Source organism: Wolffia australiana, chromosome 6 (genome assembly GCF_029677425.1).
Source record: "Wolffia australiana isolate 7733 chromosome 6, ASM2967742v1".
Lineage (NCBI taxonomy): Eukaryota > Viridiplantae > Streptophyta > Magnoliopsida > Alismatales > Araceae > Wolffia > Wolffia australiana.
In genome coordinates, this window is record NC_135840.1 from 10,700,390 (window position 1) to 10,722,023 (window position 21,634).

Below are 21,634 nucleotides of genomic sequence, written 5' to 3' on the forward strand. Positions count from 1 at the left end.
CAAATCTTATGTGTGGGTTGACATTTTCATTCGAATAATAAATGAAGTCTACCTGATCTGAAGCAAGGTCATAAAATCTGAATTCAGATTTTTTTTATAGAGGTTAAGAATAAAAGTGTTTGCTCCATTTCAATAAAATAAAATTTACTAAATATATATATATATATATATATATATTTGATTACTTGAGACATAGTAGATGTCATCTTATGATTTTGTAGAAGTTTCATTACTGATAAATCAAAATTTGGTTTAAATAAGTCATTTTAAGGCTCTGGTTTATTAAACAATATTTATAAAATTTTCCTTACTTTGAATATGGTAAGGGTTGAATTCACATGGAGCAGGTAATTAGATAATAAATTTCATTTTAAATATATTTCAAAATAATTATTTTAAGTGATTTATAATTTGTGGATTTTAAGTATTTTCTAAATAGGAAAATCAATGAAATAAATGAAAACAAGTCAAAACTATTTTAAATAAAGAATACATATTTATTTTGTTGACGATAAGTTCTGATAATAAAATGTGTATTTGGAGTATTTTAGGGAAATAACTAGTATTGAACATTGAAGAAAACCTTTGGCTGCAATTTGTTAGAGGTGACGCTTAGCTAAAGGGTAGTAGATTGAAAACATTGTAACTTTTGCTAGAGGAGGAATTTATCATTTTTTTTTATCCGTTGGAAAGCTTGAAGTCTAGGCTATCTTATAAAATTTCCAAGAGAAAAATGATGAAAATTTCAAATCAAACATTCACGAGATCACATTAACCTTGTTGTATCTTCCCCCAAGGGCCAAGTGGTGCTCTTTTCCAAGAATCTTGATTACCCTTGAACTCTCTGTCCCACACTCTTGTAGAGCAAGAATGGATCACAGAATTCTGATGCACTAGGCCTCCTCTTATTGGGAGCAAAGAGGGAAGAAGGGAGGGGAGAAGAGATAAAATAGAACAAGTTGGGAGCACAAATGCAAAATGAGATACAAAGAGAGGGGAGAAGAGATAAAATAGAAGTGTCCTAAATTTCCCAGGCGTTGGATTTAATAGCACGGGTTTGGAGGGCTAGGATTTATTCATTTCCAGCCTGGACCCACATGCGCTCCCCAGATTTGAAAGTAGACCTTTCTAATTCAAATTTTGGGTTAGTTCCACAATTCTTACCTTTACTGGGTCTTTAAGGAGGTTTGAATGGGCTTCTTATGTACTGGGCCTCCTCTTATTATCGATTTTATTTTTACTTTCCTCCCATTTGTACATCAAATTCACAAGTTGTATTCACCCAAGTTATGTTTATCAAATAAAACTCCAAGACGATATGAGAAATCCACTTGACTCTAAAGAGTCGAGCGGGGTTAGTCTCAAAATGCAATAAAATATATAAAAATAAATCTTAGGGAAAAAATCATAAATTTCTCATTTTATCCTTAAATGGTGAATAATGCTAGTGTCAATCTAAAAATTTATGGTAAAAAAAAATATAAAATCATAATTTTACTGATCTAATTTGACATTTTTAATAAATTGAAATTATTGACAATTTACTTGGCCTTTATTCATTTGAGGCATATATTTACTCGCATGTGTTATCTGTCTAATTGGACATAGTAACACATATATTGTAAGAGAAGAGAGGGAGAAGGAGGCGGAAGAGGAAGAAGGGACAAGAGAAGAAGGATGATAAGAACAGTGGTGGAAAGGGGAAAGAGCCTGATTGTTGCCTTGCCGGACAGTTTGTCCAGGGTCGTCTTGACCTTCTACGTGGGTTTAACCCGTTGCAACGAGCATTGTGTATTGCATCCTCAACGTACATCATGGCCCACCGCAAACATCAACACCACCATCAGACGCCGCTTCTCGACGCTACGACAATACCAGGTCAACGTGGCCACTCAGTTGTCCAGTGGGCCTCTGTCAGCATGTGCCGCTTCCGACCGCGACAGGGGCCTCAACCCCTCCGAGCTGGAAGTCTCATGCACGTTTAGTGCCCTGGTCTTAATGAGTTGGTTCGTCACCCAAGAGATTATCAAGCAGGTCCCAGCCGTGCATTCCGAGGCGACGCACATATCGATCACGCCTTCCATGCAGTCAATGGTTCTGTAGTCACCATGCGACTGTTCGTGTTGCTCTTATGCTGCGCAGGCCTTCTGCTTGGCACCCGTGATGCAACTATTTCCCTGACTTCACTACTCTCTCTGAGTGCAAGTCGTTCGTTTGGGAGTGTAATAGTCTAACCACGGCTGCCAACATACCTTGCGCCTTGGTACCTAGCTTTTCCCTTGTTTTTTTGGGGGTCCCTTGGGCCTTCGCCCAGAATCGCTCTAGAATCTTTGAACTGAAGTCAACTAATTTTTGTGTCATCCACGCGGTCTAGTGCTGTCGCGTTGACCCTGGTCGACGCGGTAATTGTTGTGTTGTTGTGTTGTCCATGCTCCATGGTGCCGACACCATCGCTCATAGTGCCCGCGTACCGTGAAATCATGCTTCGCCGTGGTTCGCATCCCCTATATAATTTCACCTCTCCTGACTCGTCTTCGTTTATCTCCGACATCACGCTCCTGCACCGTGATCCAACCGCCGGTCGACCCAAGCCGTGTCCATCAACGACACACCTTCTTTGTACCTGCCTGCATTGCTCCGTGCACCAACAAAGATGTCGACAATGAGCGACGCCCCCATCGGGTACGTCGTCCCCTTGCTCGTCAGGTACATTACGTCTTTCACTATATCTTTCGACTGCACTCAGCCGCGCTCGAGTTAGTTTAGGTGAGAGAAAATTCCCGAGAAAACTATGATTTGAACGAATTCCCAGGTGTAGGTCGAGCCCGTTCGTTACGTGCGAGCCCCTACAGAATTATTCTGTTCGGCACCATAGCCGGCGTCATCGCTCTGACCAGGTTCAGAAGGTCACCATCATCATCATCGGTTGCCCGCATTGGGGCTCAAAACTCGGCGAACCTCACAAGTCAGACATGTACGAACTCCCATCTAGGATTTCTTCGCATCACGTGGTTACATTCACTATAGTGAATTACCCGTCGAACAATGCCATCGACGAATATGATGAGTATGAGCGGTCCCATAACCACTAGTGGGTGCTCATTAATAGAAAGAGATCACTAAATTGATCCATGCAAAACCATGAATAGTATCATACCAAACAATCAATTAGGTTGATTCACATCATGGTAGTGTATTTATCATTAAACAAGAGACACCAAATACATCTTGTGGACAAACATTTTTACTTGAACTATGACGTACAAGTCTCTAATTAGAGAATTCTAAACAGTCTTAGTTTGGGCGCATCAATAAGTTCTTAAAGATGATTGAGCAGTTAATATGTGATCGTCTGCACTTGATATAAGAAGAGACAACTCAAGGAATAAAATACAATGAACTCCTTGGCCAGGATAGTGAAATATCTGAGAAGACTTCTCTGATGATTTTCAAACGCATCAATACTTCCTTGGATGAAAAATCAGGGGTTGACAGTTGACCATACTTTAAGTCTTCGTAGGAGCATCAAGTGGATGAGCAACTATATGTACACGATAATCGATGACAAACATGTTATATGTATTTTCATGAGCACGAGATGTAGCTTTTCCCCCCAAAGGTTGGAGACTCAATCTACTACTTATGACATTAATTAATCTATATGTGATAACATTTTAATTAATTTTGAAGGCCAATAAAGGTTATCTAGATGATGGAGTTGTTGACTAAACTGGTACATGGGCTTATAGGGTCACAAGTAAATAGTATTTTCAAAGTCGTAAAGTATGCATAAAGTTCTTGAGTGTTTTTATGAAAGAGACCCACTTAGTATAAATAGGGGAAGGCCTTGAAAAAAATTCACTTACGCCAGAATTTTTTAGGGGCCTTCCCCTTGTTATCCCTTCACCCCACAACTCCACTCTACTCCCTATCGGAATAATGTAACGACAATGATGGAGATTGAACAGAGCTCGTCAAGGTGAAGGAGGATATTCAACGAGCCATGGACCACATGGAGACATCTAGAGACTGCACACATGAGCAACTTGTCTCGTCTCACTTGAGGATCCATGAAATCACAGATGTGATCCATGCATATGTGATTCTTTTCAATGTTTTATGGGTGACGTTGTGATTCCATTATAACTCTTCCGCTGCTAGGAATCATTATGTTCATCCAAATCAAGGCCTCCAAAATCCAACAGTATCATCATGGATAATCATCCATCTTCATTAAGAAACAGTTCCAATGCATGCTCATTGTCTTTGCTTTTGTGGTGTGTGATGTTTAGTTGGTCTTATATGTAGAGCTGATAAATTTGAGATATATGAATGAATACACCTCTCAACAGAATATGCCAAAAAGAAAAATGATTAGTACATGTCCTTTAAATCCACGAAATATTTATTAAGATAAAGATAAACATCAAAACCAAGTACAAGGGAGCTAAACCAAATCTCAATCCAACCCATACTTCTGGCCTCCGATCTCTGCACTACTTTTGCAAATATCCAAAATATAACTGCAGTCGACGAATTGAACATGATAATAGTTATTGAATATATAATTTGGAAAACTGAAGAAGGAATTAAATGATACGCAATCAGTTGTTTTGTGGCAGATGCGTCACCAAAATCATATTTTTTTATAGATGACGCAACGTATAACCTGTCTTTTCCTTTGAAAAGTTACTCAAAGTTGTAATTATTTTTTACTGAAACATAAGAGCAAGATCGGAAACTTTTTGCCAAAAATAGAGAAGATCTGCGTCTCATCAAAAGGGAAAGCGGTGTTCAGGAGAGTCGGAGTTATAAGGGATCAGCGACGAATCCATGACGGAGATTCAGCTATAATTTTCTCTCAATGTATTTCAGAGTATAGTTGAGGAAATTCAGCTGTGATTGAGATATTCCTGCACGAGCTTTCATTCGCATTTGCGCCATCGACTCCCCAGTTCACTGAGGTTAAGCAGGGCATTAACTTCATCATACAACAAGCGTATATAAGATGACAACCAATCAAGGACAATACTCCCACAATTACTAATCTCCCAACAGATACAATTACATAATCCACTCATCATCCCGCACCAGCATGGAACAGCAATACCTCTTTCTCGCCATCTTTATCTGTCTCTATATTTCTCCCTTATACAAATCAATCGGTAGCAGTTCCGATTTCCACCGCTCTCTCTCTCTATCTTCCTCTGATCAAACCGCACCAGCTTGAACCACTTTTATCTCTCTCTATCTCTCTCAACTATTCATTGCTCGAAGAGTAATAGAATCAAGCTGAGCAGGCTTCTTCATTATCTCGCTCTCGTGAGAGCGGGCAGAGGATCAGGAAAAGGCGCCGCGTCGAACCCCACGTGTCTGCATTTCAAGTCACGCCTCGCCGTGAACACTAGCGGCGGGGCCGCCGCCACCGCCGCGGCGGCGGACAAGACGGGGTTCGTGGTGCGGCGGTAGGGCCCGAGCCACTTGGCCTGCATGTACTGGCTCTTGCGCCAGGGGGGTACGTGGAGCTCCCTGATTTGCATAGACCGTTTGGCGGCGCCGGCGAGGAGGAGGAGCAGCCGCCGGAGCTCCGCCGGCCGGCCCACGTAGACTCGCGGCAACTGCGCCGCCACGCGCTCGAACTCCGCCGTGGGCCGCGCGATCTCGAACTGCCCTCGAAACTCGACCTCCACAATATACCGCTGCCGCGTGTCGTCCCGTAAGACGTCCACGTACTCGTAGCTCTCCCGGCCCCCGCCGCGAACCTCCCACCTCGCCTTGCAGAGCCCAGCATTGTAGCCGGCCTCTCTCAGCCGACCCATCACTGCTCTTTGCAGCCCAGGGCCGCCGCCCCTCTCCGCCGCCGTTATCCCCGCCGCCGCCGCCGTCAGCGCCGCCGCGAACGGGTCCTCCGCCGCCTCCCTCACCATCCCCCGCACAACCGCGGCCGTCTCCTCAGAGTTATCCTCGCCGCCGCCGTTATCTTCGACGGTGGTGGCATCTTCCTCGTCGGAGAAGAATATTCCGTCGACGACGCCGGCGAGGTCGCCGCCGTCGTGGTCGCTGCCGCTGCTGACGTAGCCCTCCACGCCGAGCAAGCGGGTCTTCGCCTTATCGTCCAGCGGCTCCGTCACGCGCTTCGTCCTCCTCGTCATCGCCATGGGTGCCATTGTTTGGAGCCAATGTAAACTTCAACGCGGCGGTTTATAGCACTCGGGAAGAGAAGACGAGACGAGATGAGCCTACGATGTCCACATCCCTGGAAACCATGAGAAATCGAACATAAATCCTCTTTAATCGCATTTACATAAGTTTTCTCCGAGCACCCACTTCCCAATAAGTAATCTCGTTTCTGAATTTATTGGCGTGCACCGCTTAACAACGCTATTTATATAAAAAAATAGTATTCTCTGCACTCGAATTTTTTCAGCGAAAATATAAGGCTCTTCTCGTACCTGTGGAATCTGGTGAATCGGCAGCGGCTTCTTGAGACGTTGGTTCGAGCAGTATTCTGTGGGAGTGGAGAGGCTCTCCGCCGCCGTTGGTTTTAAGTAGACGGCCCACACGCAGAAGAACGTTGTCTGTGTCCCGATTCAATGCACCAGAGAGCGCGCGATTCAATTCAATCGCATCTATGCTCTATTAGAATGTCCGGATTCGATGAACCGAGAAGATTGCGGCTTCATGGCTGATCGACGTCCATTTGGGCGTGCATGGCTGCATGGGAAGGTCGGGCTGAGTTATGTTAGCATGTTTTGTCCGGATTCGTCTGCTTGAAAATTATCTCCCGATATTTCCGAAGGAGCTCGAAGATTGAGATTGGAATAGAATCGGGATTATTTAGAACTACAATAAACGATTTCAACTGTTTTCAAGAAAACCGAGAATCTTTATTTATATAGTCAGCGTTAGGGACAGTGGAGAATTGATGTCTTATCGTCGTCGTGATCAGTTCCAGGAGAGGGATTGAGATGGACCGATAAGAACGATAATTGAGGACGATGACGGGAAGGGACTATAACAGATGACTCGTACTGCAATTGAAGGATGACCCAATTTCAGATGACGATCGGGACAGATTACGGGCGAAAGGATGTGGGGTTGCTGCTTGTAATGCCAAGACAGGGTTATAAATTTGTGTTTTCATAACCTATCTGGAAATGCGTATTATTCAGTATGTCCATGTCATTAATTTGTTTATGTAAGTCTGATCTAGATCGGGGTGTCTTCATTACTCTATGGGTATATTTTTTACGACATCTACATGTACATGTAGATCGATGTCTATGGAACTTGCTGCCTCCAAAGGAATTTATATATTTTTTATGAAACAGGAATTAGGAAAAGTTTAAAAGCTGATTCTACGCTGAGGGTTACCATAAATGGACTAATTCAAAAAAGGCTGGATTGAAATGGATTATCATATAGATTTATGAATTTGGTAAGAACAGAGACCTTTAATCTGGGGTATAAAATGCATGGTAAAACAAAAAATCACAGATCATTTTCTTGAAGCATATTTCAATTTTGTTACCCTAATGCATTTCCTCTTGTGCATATCAATCACTCAATCAGATAAAAAGTTAAGGAAAATTCAAGTAACGCACAAGAAACTTCAAGGAAATGAATACTCAACATAATTAAACATAAATATGATGATAAAATGATACCTCAGTAATGAAAGAAACAATAATCATAATGGGTAATGAAAATTTTGTCCAGTGCCAACTGAAAGATGGAATACAATTTTTTCCCTGTGTTAGTGCACTGCCAAGCTATGTGTCCCCCCCCCCCCTCTTCTCCAAGCCATGATGTACCACATATGCTCCTCAATGCAAGGCAGTTTACCGAATAGAAATATAGAGATATTGAAATTCTCGCTCCAAATGCCAAGGTATGCTACGTTGAAATTTAGTAAGCACATATTCTCACTGCATTACTCTTTAACTCTGTTTTTATTTGTTTTTTTGAGAGCAGAACCAACACAAATACATCTGACACAACTCTTTCCCTCCTAAAAATCTTTCCATGACGATGGTACAAAGACAATATTTTCGCAGCAGCAAAATCATATGAAATTACACCTAATAGTTATTATAAGACATTCCCCAAATGAGTCATCTAAAGCTGCACTGAATTTTAAGCCTCCATATACATCTGCATAGTCCGTGTTACATTAGATGTCCTCGTCTTCTACTTGATCAGTATCGCCAAAGATCTGGTGGGATATGCTTGCCACGCTTGAGACACTTGGAGGAGAGACTAAGAAGAAGGGGGTACACCCAAGAAGAACATTTTAGAGTTTTTCACTTCTAGGACTTTGGGTTTTTTATAACTAACAAAGTTCTTCATAAAAATTAGACTTTAAGACTATCCTCAATTTCCATTAAACCTTTTCTGTGATCCTGTAAGCATAATAAATATTTAATGGAGAATCAAATTAATTAAATATATCTAACATGTATTTAAAAAAAATATAGTCATTTAGCCTAAGTTATCGGTTGAGGCTCCAACATGTGAGGCAAAAAGCTATAATTCATGTTCTAGAATGTACACAGACGTTCACCAAACATTCATGGAACCCATCCAGCATCCGTTAAGATAAACATGTAATCCCGCTTCAATGGGCAATTCCTAAAAGGACTTAGAACATTGAGTGCCTCCATATTCTATACAAAATTATCTTTGTGGAATTATTTATGGATAAATTTCAGAATGTTTGGAGTCTTGTGATCAGGGACAACAATATCATGATTAAAACACAACCATCCATCCTAATGATGTCCTATATGTCTCAACTAAAAGGATCATTTTTACAATCATGATGTCAATAAGACTGGTTGATATTTTTTTAAGAAACCATCATGCAATGCAAATAAAAAGGTTCAATTAACTCTTTCCCTAGTGATCACCCACTCTATCTCCTTATTTTCTCTACAAAAATACTTCTGGGATCAATCATTGTCCTCATAATTTCAGGAGTAGATAGTCTACCCAATATGAATATTTTCATGCCACTCTCTAATATCCTATGCATTATTACTATTATGGATATAATCATAAGTATAGTTATTACTATAGTATGGTATCATCAGAATTCCCTCATCATTGAACATTTTCTTGAACTTCACTATAAGTGTATCAGATGAATCATTTTATGAGTAATTACTAATTTTTTAATGGGATGATAGATGTGTCTTTAACTTTTACGCCATATATTTTCTTGGAGAAATGCCAATCGCTCTTAGGTATCGAGCCCACGCATGTTTTAAATGATGCACCCAACCGAACATATTTAGCTTATGGGTTTATAGATTATCTGAAATATATGTAGCCAATGGAAACATATTGATCAGGATATTTCCAATGGTACTTATCTTCCTATCAAAGGAAATCACCTCTTAACTTTTTTTAATGAGACTAAGTCTCCTTTACATGCAAAACAGAACAACTTGTTCCATTAAACAACAGATTCTCCTTGAGGCATGCATTACTCTAATGAACTTAGTACAACTCATAATTTTTGTGGTGGTCTTCTTGGAACCTTTCCAAACCACAAGATCTCCATATTTGGGTTGTGTCCTCCATTCATTATAAATGTATCACTAGTCAAATACTTTGATATACACTTCCTAGCTTTTTAAAAATTTGACCTTGTATCAGTTTGGAATCTGCCCAAAATGCTTTAGAACACAGGCCTCATTAGACCTTGTATATAGGCTCACATATATGATGTACCTAGATATCAAGGCATAGGTATTTCCATATTTAATTTTTATTCAGTAATTTTTTATGATTGCTCCCTAGAGGTCTGAACTCCATGCCAAATTAGTAAGAGACCTCTAAGGCAGTGATCAACATCAAATATTTTGTCAATAGAGTCTATGTACATATATTTGGATACTCATTGGACCTTTCTTATCCTATCTTTCAAGATCATATTCCGAATAAACAGGTTGCTTCTCCTAAAATCTTTATGGGGAGGAAATTATTTAAAATATATTCATGTACTGGGAAAAATTTCCTAAATCATTTCCAATGAGAAGAATTAATAATGAACGAGAAAATTAGGGTTAAAATCTTTTCTTTAGGCTTTTAGCTTATACAAAAATGTTTATAATTTTCCTTACAAGCATATATCATGTAAGGGTTGAATCCACACGCAGTAAATATTGAATATGTGAATTTAAACTTTAATATTATGTTTATTTTAGGAGTTAAATCTAATTTAATTGAGGAAAATAATTGAAATTAATTTAAGATAGCTCTATAAATATTATAATAATCCTCTTACATTATTAAAATAAATTCATAACTGTTTTTTTTAATCTTTAGAAAATTATAATTTAAGGTATTAAATAATTTTAATTTAAATACCTTAACCAGCTCTTAGAAAGTGTCAGGTGATGGGGGTCGAACGAATGAATGAAATAATGCTGCTGATTAAAGTGGAGTTCATGGTGGATAGGCACTGATGAACTAAGTGGGTGAGCAATGATGATTTTACCGTAACTAGTTGGAACAAAGGAAGTGGATACGTGCAAATGAGCAGTGTAGTTAGAGAAGGTGAGCATGATAATGGAAACCTACACTATTTCCGGTGACAACCTAAGAAAAAGGAAGAAAAATATGAGTTAGATAAATAAGAAAACCACACTAAGCCCGTTGCCACGTGTCCAATGGGCAGAGTGATGCTTTCTCCTCACATGTCTTGATCTTCATGCCACTCCTTTAATCATTTGCTCTTAGAATTCAATAACACACCCAAACCATATAATGAATGAGTAAATCACTCCCTTAATCATAATTAGGAACAAAATCCAAGGGTGCTTTTTTACAAGGATGTGGGGATCTATGTAAAGATATAAGATGCTGGATGGATATAAGTGAGAAACCAAAGCTATCCTCAAATTATCCGACCAACAAAGGTGGCGTTTCACTCCCTCTCCTCGCACCTTTTTCTGTTTAAAAAAAATGATATGAAAAAGGGTGAAAAAATAAGAGACTTCCAAACCATCCGCTTCTAAAGTTGTGCCTTTCTCTAACATTTTTATAGATAACCAATATTGTTATCTATGGAATTATGAGAGAGCCGTAGGTTATGATTTCTCACTAGGCTCACCAACAATTTTGGAATTTTTTTTCTTATCATTACAAAAGCCATTAGTTCCCATATTTTGTCGGATGGGCTATTATTTCAACTAGTCTTTGAGTACGCGTTGAACTATGATACTTTTCTTAGGATCTGATACCTATGCCTGGCCTGATCTGCCATGTGCACCTTTGAAAAGGAGAAAAAAAGGAAAAACTAAAGGCACACGAATGTACCATTTTCTCAACTAACTTTCATAGTGCCACTTACGAGTGCATTTGTGGAAAAAACCTCCTTATTTTCTATTGGCAGTGATTTTTTTTATTCGACAAAAAGTGAAATAGGAAAATGTGACGTAATCATTGGCTTCCACCAATGATTAGCTGATGTGAATCACTTACTGCATCCTAGGAACGGATGATGCTAATCATATGCTGCAATCCAAAGAAATTAAATTGTGACTCCTGGTAGTTTAGAATAAATTGAATAAAAAAATATTTAAACCCTTAAAACATATAACTAAATATAAATATTTATTCTAAATTATTACAAATTTTAATGGAGGATTTCAATGTCAGAAAATTCTGTAAAAATATTAGGAAATCGGGAAAGTTATATTATTATTATAAAATAATATTAATGTCTGGAATATCTTTATCTAATTCCATTTAGATTTTTGGATTGATAAATTATATTCTTTATGAAATTAATATCATAAAGTCCTGCTTAAATACCACAAATCAAGAATTTTTAGATATTTATTCCTGAATTATAATTAATCATTATAAAACCTTAGTAGCATTTCCTAATGAAGACTTTGATGAGAATAAATAAATAAAATATATGAATGTTCTATAAAAATTTAGCATGATATTTATCATTATCAATTACATAAGTGACCACACTCCCATTGGAATGATTTTTGTTACACATGACTATCCTTAATTCTGAATGATAGCATTAGATTGGATTACAATGCCAGATCTTAAATTCTGTCCAAGGGAAGTTTGCTTGAATCTACAAGGGATCTTGCAACTTTCACACCTTGTTTGAAAAATCAAGGAATATATAACCTTTAGGTTGTATGAAATGAACCTCTGCCTCAAGAGGTCCAATTAGAACGTATATTGGCTTCCACTTTCTTGATCAGAGGTTTTTCATGCATCATGGTGTGTTATTATTGCACAAATAGTTTTTATTTAATATCTCACGGAAACCATTGAGAAGTTTTTTTCATAGTTAAATTATTTTCTTTGACTATAACCTTTCTTGAATTATCTTATTGTGAACATGTTAGTTTGTCCATCAGAGACAATCTTTCTTTTGAAGATATACTGATGCTTGATTGGTATTAAACTTCTGTGAGGTTCTATCACTTTCCAAAACTTGTTTTATGTGCATGGACTGAATTTCATAATGAATTTCTTGTCACCAACTCCAAAAATAAGAATCTCGATTAGCCTCCTAATAAATGAAAGGATTATCATTCTTAAAATTGTCTGTCAACACATTGTCTGAACTAGAATTTTATAATAGACCATGCTTTGTACTTATTCTATGAAACGATGTACTTCAAGCTCATGGAAGAAAACCAAAAGTCAGAAATTGAAGTGAAGGCATAGGAATATGTCAACAGGGGGCATGCTCGCAAAAAGATGCATTATATTTGGATTTGGCATTTATTTTCGAATTAAATGAATTGTATAAAGTGAATCTATTAAGGAAATGATGCAACCCTACCCCTCAATTTTAGGTTTCATTAATTTAGGAAAGTAGAGAAAGGGAACTAGATTCAAATTGTCTTTTCCCTTTTTTGTCCTTCAATCTCTGAACTTTGGTCCTAGAAAATTTTTGGCAGCCTTGTTGTGTCAGCTTTATTGGTTCCATCATGTTTATAGATATGCAATCATAAAGAATAATAAGAAAGATCACTATCTCAAACCGTAAATGGTGTAAAAATGAGGTTATGTTAATAGATCTAACATTTTTTTCCATCATCCTTATACCTAGACAATTATTTTAGAAGATATCCAGATCTATAGCTTTCCAACACCAATTATAATGTCCGTAAACCCATCATCTCACAAAAGTTTCAATGCTTTATCCATCGCACACTACCACTAGATGGAAATGTAAATGTGATCATCAAGCTAGTTACACATTCCATATCATGCTCAACATTCATTCTTAAAGTCTATTCATTAGTATAGATGTATGATGCTTATAATGAAGGTAATAAATTTATGCAACCAATCTGTGAATTTTTATGAGGCCACAACACTAAGATGACAAATCTTCAAACATGCATTTTACATATTTTATTGAAAGAGTATTCAAGAAGGACACCCAAAACTCTAGATAGAACCACATTATCTAGATAATTCACCCCTATTTTTTTTGCTTATTGCTGTTTATAAGCCAAAAGTATGGGGTGAATTATTCAATTTTAATCCCTTATCGTTGTTTGTTTCAGCTTATGCAATGAAATTTATAAAACCCTGACTTAAGATGTATAGTGATAAGTATAGGTATCGTCCAAGGGAAGCTACCAAGGCAATTCAATTACTTATCCAGTTGTGTTATATGGCCCTAATTAGGGTTAATTTAATCTTCAATGAAGATCAAATTACCCTAATTGTATGAAGAATTTAGAGAGGAGGGTAAAAAAGATGGGAAGAATAGAAGAATTAGGGATCTCTAAATTGACTTCTGTGATCCAATAAAAAGGATCAGAGGAGTCAAGTAGAGGGGTTATGAAGGAGATTTAATGTTAAATTGTTCTTTTGAGGGACTTAGGCATCCAAGCTTACTCACTAATTTTTCATAACTTATTGATTCTTACATAGAAATTAATCTGTTTTTTTGTTCTTAGTGTGCAAGTGGAACAGTTAGCTTAACTCACTAATCCTTCCTTTTAATCCTAATACGGGCTTTTACATATTTCTCAAGCCAAGCAATTTAAAATTTCAGACCAAGGTCAACCAGGAAAATCAAAATTTTCACTAATAAATAGTCCAAGTTACACTAAAATTCAAGTACAAATGCAATAAAGTAAAACAATACAAAATGCCCTTTATCCAGGCTGGTTCTCATCTTTGTCTTGCAGCAGTTAAAGAGCCTCTTCTGGAATGACCTCTTCAACTTGAATTTCAGTTTTTATATTTGGGTTAAATGGTAAAAATTACCATTTTAACCCCAATAATTAATTACTTTGTATCCATAGATGTAGGCTTGATCTGAATGATCCAAACATTCAGATAGAGATAGGAGGTCGAGATGAGCAAGTCCATAAAGTTTGCGCTCAATATGACTTCAGGATTAAGAGTAAATAAAAAAATGAATATTTACCAATCCTAGTTGTTGGATCTATATATCAGTTTTTAAGTAAAATTTCAATTTACACACCATATCCTGTCGCCTCCTGATGGGATAGCACCTTTTATACTGCATTTTGGGGGGTTTGCTCTCGACGGGCCACATACCCGGGGCTGAAATAAGAGAAAATAAAAAACTAAACAAAATACGTATTGATTTGCACCTACCTGTGCATTTTTACTCGGGCCAACCAATCCGGTGGCGCCATGTCAGTTCCTGTGTGTCAACCATGTCCTGGATCCTTCCACTAGGCCACCTAATTTCTACCTGAAGAGGATAACAATTTAAACAATGGAGCCCTCAAACAATCTGGCAAAGGAAAGAATAGCGTCGAGAAAAAGAAATGATGGAAGGGCCATATTAGTAAGCATGAATAATTCTACAAGTAATATCCAGAAGGAAAATTTCCTGCAGGATACTGTTTCTCCATGCTTACTAGCCACATGCCCATTTTCGCACATCTCCTCCTAACTTTAGGGTGATTTGTGATCACTGACCCCCCCTAATGAAGGCACCCATAACCACACACCCACTGTCATTAGCCTTCTGCCTGTTACTACCAATCAGCACAAATGTATTTTTTAAATTTATAGGATTTAACATATCAGTCGAATATGAAAATATACCTGAAATAATCATATCATTTGAGAATTGTTTCCGATTTGATATTAATTTCAAATACCTTTAAAATTTATAAAAAATGCATTAATATATTTCTTCTTCACTAAATCATATTCAACCGTTTATTTCTTCAATGTAAATCTATAACATTATAAATGTTCCTGAAATTCCCATGAAATACTTTTCATATCTAAAATCGTTTCTCTTATCTTTATGCTTAGAAAAAAAATTATTTTAATCTTTCTACGGATCATCCCCTTGCCCTATATTATCTATATAGGATATAAGAGAAAAAAAGCATTTATAAAAATTTGATCAAGTAAAAATTAGGAAAACAACATAAAGCTCTTATTTTTAATTTTATAACTATTAAAATAATTAAATCATGATATTGGGATTGACTAGTTCTAAAGAATCTAAAAAAGATGTGGATTTTATAAGACATGGTAGTATTTTTAGGTTTGAAAAGTAATTTAATTATGTAAAAAAAAAATACTCAACTCTTAAAGGTATTAAAGATATTTTAATTATTGATCCGATGATAAATAATCTATGTAAATTCTCCGGGGCATACTAGGGTAATCCCATGTCTTCAGCTAATTTGCAGAATATTTTATGCTTGGAAGATAGTATTCTAAGTTAAATTCAGTTTCACACACTTAACAAAGCATTGGACTTATTATCTCCATTTATCTTGCATTTTACAGAAGTTATTGTTCCCTGCGCCATTTGGTAAATAATGAATAGAACTTAAAAAATTGTGACTGCATGATGCTACGAATTTTTTGAGCTACACTACAAAAATTGATATTCCCCAGAAATTTTTTGAGCTTCTATGTTAGCAGCCCCAATTCGATAGTCGTTTAGGAGTATTCTTGAGGAAAAATTGCGTAATATATTGCAAGATTCACAAGCATAATATATTGCGTGGAATGGCATAATTTTGTACGAGATAATTTAGGATGACATGGCACATACATAATGCAAGGTGCATGTCATTAACTCTGACTATTTTTAAAGAAAGTCATGTTGATGTGGTCTCGTCAAGAAAAGTCTCTCATGCAATGTAATGTCTAAAGTAGCCATAGAACCTTTTGGGCGATATTCCTTTTATGTCTGACGTTATTTCATGGAAATGTCATGAAATCCTGCTTAGAGGGGGCCCAACCCCAAGAGACCATCACCGACACCCATTAGTCCTTTACTGAGTAGTATGCGATAATAGTCGACGTCGGTGGACTTTCTCAAAATATCACTGAGATTGCCCTGAGTTTCTTGAAAGATTAAATCCAAGCCCCATCTGACGTATTTATTGATGTATGGCATGTTATAATACATCGTCACATAAATGGACTATTTTGGGCCAAAATACAAAAAATCAGACGGGATTTTGGAAAATAAATAAAGACTCCCATTCTTGGGAAATAGAGCATCTAGTTTTGCAGTTCTAGAAAACCCGGAAACATAATTCTCAAAGGGTTACCAACATCTCATGGCGATCAATTAGATTTCAACAAATGCACGAATCCCCAGAAACCTGGACAAAACGTGCTAACATAACTCAGCCTGACCCTCCCATGCAGACATGCACGTCCAAACGGACGTCGATCAGCCACGAAGCCGCAACCTACTTGGTTCATCGAATCCGGACAATCGCATAAACGGAGGATGCGATTCTTTGTAAAGCCCTCAGGTCCATTGAATCAAGACGCATATTGCATTCTTCTGTGCGAGGGCTCCGTCCCTTAAAATCAACGGCGGCTAAGCTCCTCCGACGCCTCCTCGTCAATCCCACAGACACCTGCTCAAACCAACCTTTCAAAGAGGGCGCTGCCACTTCTCCATTTCCAAAGGTAGGAACAGAATCCACTCATATCTTACGCCCAAATTATTGAACCAAGGGTAAAACTCTTTTCGAATCAATCGCAAATCGAGCGAGTCGGAAAAAGACTACATCTTGGGTTGTAGATATTTGGGATTTTCAGTCCAGACTTCGTTTCATATCATGGAGAAAACAGGGCAACCGTCGTCTCTCGGAGAATAATTCTGTAAATGCGATTGAAGAAGCTTTTTTTTTGTCATGGTTTCCAGGGATGTGGACATCATGGGCTTATCTCGTCTTGTCTTCGCGAGTGCTATAAACGGGGAGTTCCTGCTAAAGTTAGGTCTCAGAAGATGGCGCCCATGGAGATGACGAGGAGGGCGAAGCGCGTGACGGAGCCACTGGACGATAAGGCGAAGACCCGCTTGCTCGGCGTGGAGGGCTACGTCAGCAGCGGCAGCGACCACGACGGCGGCGACCTCGCCGGGGTCGTCGACGGAATATTCTTCTCTGACGAGGAAGGCTCCGCCACCGTCGAAGATAACGGCGGCGGCGTGAATCCCTGCGAGGAGTTTCCGCCGCCGGCGGAGGCGGCGGCGGTTGTGCGGGGGATGGTGAGGGAGGCGGCGGAGGACCCGTTCGCAGCGGCGCTGGCGGCGGCGGCGGCGGCGGCGGCGGCGGAGAGAGGCGGCGTGCCTGGTCTGCAGAGAGCAGTGATGGGTCGGCTGAGAGAGGCGGGCTACAACGCTGGGCTCTGCAAGGCGAGGTGGGAGGTTCGCGGCGGCGGCTGTGGGAGCTACGAGTACGTGGACGTCTTACGGGACGACACGCGGCAGCGGTATATTGTGGACGTGGCGTTTCGAGGGCAGTTCGAGATCGCGCGGCCGACGGCGGAGTACGAGCGCGTGGCTGCGCTGCTGCCGCGAGTGTACGTGGGCCGGCCGGAGGAGCTCCGCCGGCTGCTTCGCCTCCTCGCCGACGCCGCCAAACGGTCTCTGCAGTTGAGAGAGCTCCACGTACCCCCCTGGCGCAAGAGCCAGTACATGCAGGCCAAGTGGCTCGGGCCCTACCGCCGCACCACCAATCCCGTCTCCTCCGCCGTGGCGGCGGCGGAGCCGCCGGCGGTTGCTTTCGCGCCAGGGCTGGACGTGAAATGCAGACACGTTGGGTTCGACACGGGGCCTCGTGTTAGTATTCTGCCAGCTCTTTTGAAAGCAAGATGAAGACGAAGATTGTTGAGCTCAATTCGATCTTCTTTCCGGAAGGAAGTGCTGGAAAGAGATAGAGCGAGAGAGAATGGATGGACTTCTACGAGCTGTTGCAGGGTGAACTGTGTGATGTGTGAATGAAGCTTATTGAGTTCGGACGTATTGTCCAAAGATTGATCATTTTTTTTCGAAGCGAGATGAATTCCCCAATCCAAGGTTTATCTCTGCAGAACTACTGTGCCCATCAAAGCACTTGCAGGGTCAAACGAGAATAAAGGGTCATGCAAGAGTATCTTACCCTTGGATTTGAATTGATTTTTTTGGGGGAGGAAAAACAAAGCAAAACTTGTGGAAAACTTTATTGAGTTGATTCAGGCCCATTTAGCTGGTACACCAAAGCGATTTTACGTAGAACGAGAGGCCCGAGAAAGATATTTAGACTAATTCAAAAGGTCATGCATCCTATCAGTTTTATGTTGACATTACATCGCAATTTTCCGAAGCTTTACTTATTTATCAAGTAAAATTGAGGATTGTAATAAAAAAGTCCCGAAGTTATCATTTTTATGTAATGATACATTGACTTTACAATAATCTTTATAGAATACAATTGTTACATTATCTTCTGGAATTTGATAACACCAATATTATAGATTAATGTCAAAGAATACATAAGACAGAAAAAAATAGTATAGAAGTTTCCTAAGAAGATAGACATAGGTGTGATAGATCCAACCAGGTATGCTTACAAGATGCCGATATATCAGTTATCAGCTTTTGAGTGTATGAGATAAACATTGTGGATGGGCATGATTATTCATTCACGAGTTGACACATCATAACATTTTTCTTTGTGGATTGTGTTATATTATGGGGAAAAATCAATGCCTTAAAAAAAGACCAATCAATGTGAAGCTTGTTCCTTGTGTTTGGTGATGCAGTAAAGTGCATGGATCTGAAATTAATGCCTCATCAAAGAGATTATTGTTTTTCTTTTCATTCTGAGTTGCGGGAATCGACAGTTAAAGGATAATAAATTAGGACTAATTTGTATTTTATTAAATGCAGCTATTTATTTTTCTTGATGTTTTTTTCCCGCTAGTATATAAAATTATGAACATGTTATTGTCATTTCTGCATTAGAAAAAAAGGATTTAAATGGAGAAAATTACTTTATTAATTCTAATTTGTATTTCAGTTTTGAATTTTAATGCAGTCTTATGAAAATATCTTGGGACCCTGTACAATGTTCCTAAAAACAGTAGAACGACTAGCATAAAATATAACTTAAATCATATAATCCCTTTTTAAATCATATAAATGGGTATTTAACAACTTTTGCAGGTTTTTTAAGATAGTCCACAAAATATAATTAAGAGATATCCTTAAAGATATTGTGAAGAATGGAGGAAAGATTCAAGTATGTGTGTGCTAGAAATGATGAGATGCCTTTGTTTGACATAGTTTATTTGATAATTCTGAAGCAGATAAGAGAAATGAAACACTTTTTTTTAGTCTTACTATTTGTCCTATAAGTACTCATTCATTTATTATTTAAAAGTTCTTAGATTTTCACACATAAGCAAGATCAAATCCTTTTTAAGAACAAGTAATCAGCATACAAAAATAAGGAAAAGACCATGAGAAGCCATGGAATAATCTTTCAAATAATACTAATACTCAACCCTAATAAGAGCCAATTGGAAATAATGATATTATCTGCGGTGTGAGAAATATAGTTGGCTTTGTTGAACTAAGCATTTTAACTATATTCAAATTCCGTGTGTTTACTCATTTTAGGCTTAGTAACAAGCGTATATCACTCGGAAAAGTAGATTCCATCCTTTTAGGCTTTCTGAAAAGCATATATAACTATTTTTAATCCAAAAAAAATGTTAATTTCACGCTATTAAGCTAATAATTTACATGATATAAGTAAATTATTGAAGCATTGGGTTTGGCTGACATGATCTACAATCAAACAAAAGTTTTCTAAGTCGAATAAGAAAAAAAATAAAACAAACCTGCAAAACCTAAGACTGAAGAAACATTGATCAAGTTATCATGTGGGAAATCAAACTCATTATCAGTCAAGTAATTGGAATGACCAACCATGACCATAAAATATTCACAGAATCCTCTAGAACTGTTTACATGATCATTGGAACATTAAATATCCATATCTTTTTCTTGATAAGCATAATTAGATCCAGAAATGATTGAGTTGCCTTTGCGGTGGCACTAGATAGATTAAGTCATTCAAAGAGAAAGGTTGAAGTACGAACACCCAAGAGAAACATAAATTGGTGTTTTTTGTTGGAGGCTTTATGTCCTTATAAAAACACTTATACCTTAAGTGTATAAACCTTTTTGACATCCAATCAACCTTTTGCTTGTGACCATATATGCCCCTTTACTTTTCTAGTTAACAACCCTCATGAACCAAATATAACATATTATCTACAGTAATCATATCTTATCATGGATTGATTTTATCCAATAGACAAGTCAGGTACCAAAGAGGTAAAGTGCCAAACTACACTAGAATCCTTAAAAGGTAAAAGAGAGTTCATCATTTCATTCATAAAAACTATATGCTCTTTTACTATGGAGACATAATCCATCAATTGTGTGACACTCCAAGAGTGAATTTGGGTATGGTCAATTAGCACACCCTAATAAGTCATCCTGCTTAATACTAATGCATTGTGATCTCATTAGAGAACACTCTCTCTTAAATTTATATTTTTTTACCACGAACAAATTTGCATTTTATTCCTTAAGTTGGTCTTTCTCAACATAAATGATATGATATAGTCCAATGACTTTTTTTTAGGTTCTGAAGTTGATTGAGTTATTGTAAGTTTTCAAATGGATTAGACAATACCCCATATGGAGGATAAAATTTGGGTATCACCTTACAACATGTCTCATCAAAACATAGCTCTTTGCATTTAATATCAATTATTGTTTACCCAATATTTATTATTAACAATAATAAAGTTTGTGTTTTATATTAAGTAAACTACTTAGTATGGTCATAAAATTCATCGCACAGACTGCTTACTCATATAAACCTCGTAACTTATACATACACTTAAAGAATGATTTACTATTCATTATAATCAGGTCTAGCAATGATATTCTCACTTTTTATTGGTAATATAGTTCAAATAAAAAATATTTACATATTTTCCTTAAAATGACTTTCTGATTTATTGGGTACCATTAATTCTGCCATATTGCTTATGTTTATCCTCACAAGCTCATTTTTTCAAAGGTATTTTCCCCTTAGATAGGCTTGTTATACATTTCATAACATCATAAATTACAATTAAAGTTGAAACAAGTGATATTAAAATTATGAAGAAGAGGAGTTGAATTGGAGTTCTAAGTGCACCCTAAAGAAATTCAGCACTATTTTCACTATGCATTAATGTTTTACTCTGGTTCAGGAACCAACCTACTTCATTTCTTGATCCAGCCAAAAATGTCACTAAGACTCTAAATTAAATTTAG

General features: G+C 37.9%; 2 protein-coding genes across 2 annotated transcripts; one reads left to right on the top strand and one right to left on the bottom strand.

The window, feature by feature from the left end:
* Positions 1 to 5,309: 5,309 nt before the first annotated feature.
* Positions 5,310 to 6,158, bottom strand: LOC144704961 (uncharacterized). Its single transcript, XM_078577544.1, has one exon. It carries the CDS (start codon positions 6,156 to 6,158, stop codon positions 5,310 to 5,312), a length of 849 nt encoding a protein of 282 aa, XP_078433670.1.
* A 10,716-nt stretch (positions 6,159 to 16,874) lies between these two features.
* LOC144704675 (uncharacterized) lies at positions 16,875 to 18,166 on the top strand. The gene is made up of 2 exons (XM_078577176.1): positions 16,875 to 16,938; positions 17,177 to 18,166. The coding sequence occupies exon 2, from the start codon at positions 17,261 to 17,263 to the stop codon at positions 18,128 to 18,130; it is 870 nt and encodes a 289-aa protein (XP_078433302.1). The 5' UTR covers positions 16,875 to 16,938; positions 17,177 to 17,260; the 3' UTR covers positions 18,131 to 18,166.
* The last annotated feature ends 3,468 nt before the right edge of the window (positions 18,167 to 21,634 follow it).

Coding starts and splice junctions, on each gene's coding strand:
- LOC144704961 (XM_078577544.1), bottom strand. CDS start 6,158: ATGGCGATGACGAGGAGGACGAAGCGCGTGACGGAGCCGCTGGACGAT.
- LOC144704675 (XM_078577176.1), top strand. CDS start 17,261: ATGGCGCCCATGGAGATGACGAGGAGGGCGAAGCGCGTGACGGAGCCA.